The sequence below is a fragment of the Nicotiana sylvestris genome, chromosome 6 (assembly GCF_000393655.2).
Source record: "Nicotiana sylvestris chromosome 6, ASM39365v2, whole genome shotgun sequence".
Classification (NCBI taxonomy): Eukaryota; Viridiplantae; Streptophyta; class Magnoliopsida; order Solanales; family Solanaceae; genus Nicotiana; species Nicotiana sylvestris.
In genome coordinates this window covers 202625345-202632816 of record NC_091062.1, presented here as the reverse complement: position 1 = coordinate 202632816, position 7472 = coordinate 202625345, and the positions used below count along the sequence as shown (strand labels likewise).

At 40.6% G+C, this 7472-nt stretch overlaps 1 protein-coding gene across 1 annotated transcript; it reads right to left on the bottom strand.

The window, feature by feature from the left end:
• Nucleotides 1-756: 756 nt before the first annotated feature.
• On the bottom strand, nt 757-4978 carry LOC138871939 (uncharacterized). Its single transcript, XM_070149863.1, has 3 exons — nt 4503-4978; nt 3531-4191; nt 757-870 (listed from the first exon to the last, which is right to left on the bottom strand). The coding sequence occupies exons 1-3, from the start codon at nt 4976-4978 to the stop codon at nt 757-759; spliced, it is 1251 nt and encodes a 416-aa protein (XP_070005964.1).
• Nucleotides 4979-7472: the final 2494 nt, after the last annotated feature.

Sequence of the window (7472 nt, the reverse complement as noted above, 5' to 3'; positions counted from 1 at the left end):
ATATTTTTGTATTTTTTTTTATTAATTTAACAAATAAACATGCATGGACAAATACAAATAATTATCCAAAAATGCCACAAAATCCTCAAAATTGCACACAAAAGGAAAATTGTTTTTTATTTTGAATTTTTGGGAGTAATTCTCATATAGGGCAAAAATCGTGTGTTTATAGTTGGTTATTCTATTATAATATCTCTCGATTCTTTATTTTTGTACAGCCATTCGAACGAGAGTGGCTTCTCGTTTTTCATCCATTAGTTCGAAGCTAGTATTTATAGCCTGTGATTTGATTCTTCCATTGTATGTCGAAATCTGGCGCTAGGTTCCCCGACTTCGACTGGAATCAGTGCTTCAGAGCCATATACTAAGGAGAACGGGTTTGCCCCATACTAGACTTCGATGTCGTTCGATATTCCCAACAGACCTCGGGTAAAATCTCCATTTTCCCTTGGCATCGTTCAATCTTTTCTTCAAATTCTGAATGATAGTTTTGTTTGTTGACTCGACCTGTCCGTTTCCAATTGGATGATACGATGCCGATAAGATCCTTTTTATTTTATGTTCTTCGAGAAACTTCATTACCTTGCTGCCGATGAATTACTTTCTGTTGTCGCATATGATTTCGGCAGGTATCCTGAATCGGCATATGATGTGATCCCAGATGGAGTCTATAACTTTTTTTCTATGAATTTCTCGAAGGCTTGTGCTTCCACCCATTTAGAAAAGTAGTCAGTCATAAACAAAATGAATTTAGATTTACTTGTAGCCGATGGCAGAGGGCCGACGATATCCATCCCCCATTTCATGAATGGCCATGGGGATAAGACCGAATGAAGTTGTTCCCCGGGCTGATGGATCATCGGCGTATACCTTTGGCATTTATCACATTTTCAAACAAACTCCTTAGCGTCTTTTTCCATACTATCCCAATAGTATCCTGCTCTGATGATTTTGTGAACTAGTGATTCAGCACCTGAGTGGTTCCCACAAGTACCTTCATGGATTTCTCGTAGAACATAATCGATGTCCCCTGGTCTCAAACATACTGCTAATGGTCTGTCAAACGTCCTCTTGTACAATGTTCCATCTTTAGCCTATGTGAATCGAGCAGCATTTGTCCGTAGGGCCCTCGATTCTTTAGGGTTCGACAAGAGCTTTCCGATTTTCAAGTACTCGATATATTTATTTCTCTAATCCCAAGTTAAGTTTGTGGAGTTTATCTCAGCGTGACCTTCTTCGATCACCGATCTCGAGAGTTGAATGATCGTCCCCGAGCTAATTTCGTCCTCCTGGACTGACGACCCCAAATTTGCAAGAGCATCGGCTTCGTTGTTCTGCTCGCGAGGTACGTGCTGTAAGGTCCATTTTTTAAAATAGTGCAAAGTCACTTGTAGCTTATCCAAATACCTTTGCATTCTATCCTCTCGAACCTCGAAGGTTTTGTTTACTTGGTTTACTACCAGCATAGAGTCTCACTTGGCTTCAATGACATCCGCCCCCAAGCTTTTAGCTAGTTCGAGACCTGCAATCAAAGCCTCATACTCAGCCTCATTGTTAGTCAACTTAGAAGTTTTGATAGATTATCTAATAGTGTTTCCCGTGGGCGGCTTCAAAATGATGACTAGACCAGACCCCTTCACATTCGAGGCGCCGTCTGTGAAAAGGGTCCACACCTTCGATGATGTACCTGATTTTAATAAGAGTTCCTTCTCGACTTCGGGTACGAGGGTTGGCTTGAAATCAGCCACGAAGTCTGCTAAAATTTGAGATTTGATGGCCATTCGGGGTTGATATTCGATATCGTACCCACTGAGTTCGACGACCCATTTGGCCAATCGGCTCGATAGCTCGGGTTTATGCAAAACATTACGAAGTGGGTAAGTGGTTAGTACACGTATGTGGTGAAATCAGAAATAAGGTTTTAACTTCCTAGAGGCGCTTATCAAAGTAAGTGCCAATTTCTCTAAGTGTGGATATCTAGTTTCTACTTCTCCTAGAGTTCGACTTACATAATAAATAGGAAATTACGTACCTTGCTCTTCTCGAACCAGGACACCACTTACCGCGATCTTCGAGTCTGCTAAGTATAAGTAGAGGTTTTCATCTACCTTTGGAGTATGAAGCAATGGTGGGCTCGAGAGGTATCGCTTCAATTCTTCTAACGCCTGTTTGCATTCCGGGGTCCAGGAGAAATCGTTCTTCTTTTTGAGTAGAGAGAAGAATCTATGACTCTGATTCGATGATCTCTATATGAATCGGCCTAAGACAGCTATCCACCTCATTAGCCTTTGCACGGCTTTAACACTATCCACGACGGTGATGTCTTCGATAGCCTTGATTTTATCGGGGTTGATCTCGATTCCCCGATTTGACACCATGAAGCCAAGGAACTTTCCCAAACCGACCCCAAAAACACATTTCTCGGGGTTAAGCTTCATGTTGTATCTTCTCAGTATGTTGAATATTTTCTGCAAATGTGTCAAATGGTCCTCTGCGCGCAGGGACTTAACTAGCATGTCATCAATATATACTTCCATTGATTTACCTATCTGTTCTTCGAACATTTTATTTACTAGGCGTTGGTAGGTAGCTCCTATGTTTTTAGCTCGAAGGGCATTACATTATAACAATATGTTCCATACTTGGTGATGAATGAAGTCTTTTCTTGGTCTCCCGTGTTCATTTAAATTTGATTGTACCCGGAATAAGTATCGAGAAAACTAAGGATCTCGTGGCCGGCCGTGGCGTCGATCATGTGATCGATGTTAAGCAGTGGAAAAGAATCTTTGAGACATGCCTTGTTTAAGTCTTTATAATTTACACACATCCTAAGTTTATTCCCTTTTTTGGGAACTACAACTATATTAGCTAACCACTCGGGGTACTTTACTTCCCGAATGGACCCTATTTTGAGAAGTTTAGTTGCCTTGTTCTTTATGAATGTATGCTTTACCTCGGACTGGGGCCTTCTCTTCTATTTCACTGGTCTGAACTTTAGGTCCACGCTTAGCCAATGTGTTGGTATTTCCGGCGGGATCTCTGTCGTGTCTAAGTGGGACCAAGAAAAACAATCTATATTATCAATAAGAAAATGAATAAGATTTTTCTTGTGTTCGGGTGTTAACCCCGTTCCCAGGTATACCTCAATATAACCTATTCCAGCTTTTCGACCATTGATTTGGTTGCGTCGAAATCTTCGAGAACAACAAAAGTTCGAGGGGTCAAAAAATCTTCCTCTTCTTCTTCTATTTCCTGGTTCTCCGGTTCGGTCGAGGCTGGTGGCAGTGATTACTATTTGGCTTTCTGTTGACCTTTAATGCTTGATCCTTCCGATGTTGATAGTGCCGAAATCGGTATTACCTCATCGACCACGAACATTTCCTTTGCAGCATGCTGCTCCCGCACATTGTTTTTACCCCGTCTGACGTTGGGAATTTCATCATTTGGTAGAGAGTCGAAGGGACTACCCTCATGTTGTGGATCCAAGGCCTCCCGAGTAGGCAGCTGTTCGTCATGTTGCCCTCGATTACGTGAAACTTGGTATCTTGGATAATTCCAGCCACGTTTACCGGTAGGACAATCTCTCCTTTAGTTGTTTCACTGGCTATATTGAAACCGTTCAAGACCCGAGTTGCGGGAACGATCTGATCTTGTAGGCCGAGTTGCTCCACGACCGTCGATCGGATAATGTTTGCTGAGCTACCTGGATCTACTAAAGCACGCTTAACTTGAACTTTATTTAACAAGATAGAGGTTACCAGAACATCGTTGTGAGGCTGAGAAATTCCTTCTGCCTCCTCATCGTTGAATGATACGGTACATTCTGGCACATAATCTGGGGTCAGTTTCTCCCTAATAATTAATACCTTAGTGCGTTTGAACACGTGCCCTTGTGGAATATCGACCCCTTTGACGATCATATGAATTACATGTTGTGGATATTCCTGTTCAATTTTCTTGTTGGCGTCCCTTTCCCTGAAATTATTCTTGGCTCGATCACTTAGGAATTCTCGAAGGTGGCCCTCATTGAATAAACGGGCTACCTCCTCTCTCAATTTCCTGTAATCCTCAGTCCTATGACCATGTGTACCATGATATTTACACATCAGATTGGGGTTCCTTTGGGAAAGATCGATCTGTATAAGCCTAGGCCATCTGGTGTCTTTGATTCTTCCAATTGCTGATACATACCTGATGCATCGATACTAAAATTATACTCCGATAATTAAGGTGCCTCTATGGGGTCAGCGTACTTGTTAAAACCATTTTTGCTTATGAGTCCCCGAGTATTCTGTCCACGATCGCTTCTTCGATTGTTCTAGGCATGATTGCGTCCTGTACCACTGTTCCTGCGATCTGAGTTGTACGGTTGATATCGATCTTTGTTCGATCTTGGCTCTCTATCGATGTCCCTCTGATTTTTGGCGGCTGACCTGTTCGGGTGAACTGAATTGGAAGGAGCTCATAATTGGTTATCCTCTATCCTGATTTTCGATTGGTACCGATTATGTACATCTGCCCAAGTTACAACCGGATATTCGATCAGATTTAGCTTCAGCTGACATGATGCTTTCGAACTTTGTTCATTCAATCCCTGAGTGAAAGCTTGAACGACCCAATCATCTATGACCGATGGCAACTCCATGTGGTCTATTTGAAATTGGGATACAAACTCCCTCAACATTTCATTATCCCTATATCTTACTTTGAAAAGGTCCAATTTCCTTGTCGCAACCTTTATGACTCCGGCATGTGCCTTTATGAAAGAGTCTGCTAACATGGCAAATGAGTCGATAGAATTGGGTGGTAGATTGTGGTACCAGATCATTGCTCCCTTCGATAGGATTTCCCCGAACTTCTTCAATAAAATAGATTCGATCTCATCATCTTCCAAATCGTTACCCTTAATGGCGTATGTGTAGGAGGTGACATGCTCATGGGGATCGGTGATACCATTGTATTTAGGTGTGTCCGGCATACGAAAGCTTCTTTGGAATAGGTTTCGGAGCTGCACTCGAAGGGAATGACTTTTGTACAAATTTCTTCGAATCCATCCCTTTCAAGATTGGTGGTGCCCCTGGTATCTGATCAACTCGGGATTTTTATGTTTCCACTTTTTTATCATTAGCTTCGATTTTCTTCTCTCCTGACTCAATTCTTTTGGTGAGCTCTTCGAGCCTTTTTATTATTGCAGGATCAGTCCCCGATTCATTATCATTCGACCTTTCTAGCACTGGCTCGGTACGGCGAGTGATTTCTGGCTCGACCCCACTTGGAATTTTATGTTGATTTTGTAACTGAGCAATAGCGGCCTGTTGAGCCTATAACATCTCGAATATCACCTGGAGACTAACTCCTCCGTCTCCTCTGCGTTGTGTGCCTTGGCCACCAGATTGACCTTCTCTGCGTACACTCCCTTCGGGGTTTGCGCCTAGGTTCGCATATAAAGCAACGTGCGAACTAACACCAACTGGATTGGCAACCGGTGCTCCCCCGAGATTAGCCTGTGGCACCTCGGCTCCTGGAGCGATTACATTGTCGTTTTTCCCGTGAAACCCGAGACCATCTTCACCCTGTGTGGGTGCATTTTGTGAGTTCTACATGTTTTAACCTGAGAGCAAAGATACTTGACAAGAGCAAGCGTAAAATAACGTGTGTTATCAGAATCAACACTGAACAATCACTATTATCCTTAGCCCCACAGTGGGCGCCAAACTGTTTACCCTCAAATTTGGATAACAATTAAACTTATTTTGTGGTTTTAAGGATACGTGATCTCGTTCAATACTAATTGATAAGCAAGAAAATAAATGAATAAATTAAAGAATAAAATAAATCAAACCAGTATACTAGCCGGGTCTTGACCTCGACTTGGGGTAGTCTCGAGGTGGGATCGTAAGAATGATAAAACAACTCTGATGAACAATAAGTGAAATAGCAGGAAAGAATGTATATATTCTTATCAGTGAACAATGAATGTTACAAAAGAATGGGATCCTTCTTTATATAATAGAGGAGTCCTAAATAAGGTACACTTCTAATTATAGTAAGAAACCATATTAACATCTAATTAACCGCTATAGATTGATCCATTCAGAGATTCACGCCACGATCCTCGACCAATCGCGGATATCTCGCTTTTTCTGTTATCAAGCTAAGCTGATGTCACTCGAAGTCTGTCTTTTTCTGGTCGCAATCGATGTCTACCTCGATCCGGACTGGACGTCTCAGCTCTTTGACGTGATGTTCCTATCTCGACCAAAGAATGAAATCGGGTAGCCCCGATTTCTACCGTATACATTGCCATTCCTTATTATTAAATGATTCTATTTTATCCTTTATCCTACCTATTTATATAATAATTCTATCTCCTATCTTAATTTTTCTTTATAATATTGTAAGTTTATTCTTCATATTATTTGTGCATGACATCATGATACGACGATAAACAATACAACATATCCAAACATTGTATACATTAGAACGATACAGTACGATACAATACATGATACATTACGAAACAATACATAACAACCATCCAAACAACCTGGTAATGAAATTCTTATTTTTTACAATCTTTATTTAATTTCATGGAAAAGACAGTATTCATAACCAATTAGAGAAACTATGTCACATAAAGACTCTTCATAGCCAATCATAGAAAGTATATTACACATATCAAGACATCATTTCACTCACATATACAGAAGTTTACTACAATCAAACAAAACCAGCTGCTATATATATATATAAAATCAGTCACCACATCACAAGTGCAGTAGTTGACATAGAGATGAAAGATATAAATAGAATATTATTGTGGAATGTTTCAGGGAATGAGGGCAAGGGGCTAAACCAGGAGAAGAGACAAGAAATAAATAAGACCAGTTGTTGATGTGAAGATGAAGTGCTGTTTCAGGGATAGGGCTGAACTATGATTAGGACGAGCTCGACGATGAATTATTCCTTTTGGCACCTTCATATCATCCACTATAAATTCCTTGTTTTCTACTAACTCATACTTATTTCCATCTTTGTGCGAACTGACTCTAACAAGAGTACTGTCCGCACCATTTTCTTGCTTTTCGACAGCTTTGCTTTTGCTTGTAGATGCATGAGAAATTTCAGAAGAAGCAGCACTTGTTAGAGCTACAACGCATAACAAAATAACAACACAAAGAGGGAAACTAAACTTCATTTTTCTTATTAATTGGAGCTAAAATATACCTTAAATGGTCTCAGTTATCTTTCCTTTTCCTGTAGGAGCTAGCTGACTGTGTAAGAGGGTGTATATATAAGAAGATCTTCCCTGGGATTGTATATATTATTCTTTTCTTTTCCTTCTTTCTTAATCAATAATCTCCATCCACCTTAATTTTTGGGCATAGATGCCCAACCCCACAAATGGAACCAAAACATTGCTCTCCTTAAAAGCTTATGTAAACCAACAACAACGACATAACAAGTGTAAT

Coding starts and splice junctions, on each gene's coding strand:
- LOC138871939 (XM_070149863.1), bottom strand. CDS start 4,978: ATGCCGGACACACCTAAATACAATGGTATCACCGATCCCCATGAGCAT. Junction 4,192..4,502: donor TGGGCAGATGTACATAATCG/GTACCAATCGAA, acceptor TCGATGCATCAG/GTATGTATCAGCAATTGGAA. Junction 871..3,530: donor TCCAAGATACCAAGTTTCAC/GTAATCGAGGGC, acceptor TAAATGCCAAAG/GTATACGCCGATGATCCATC.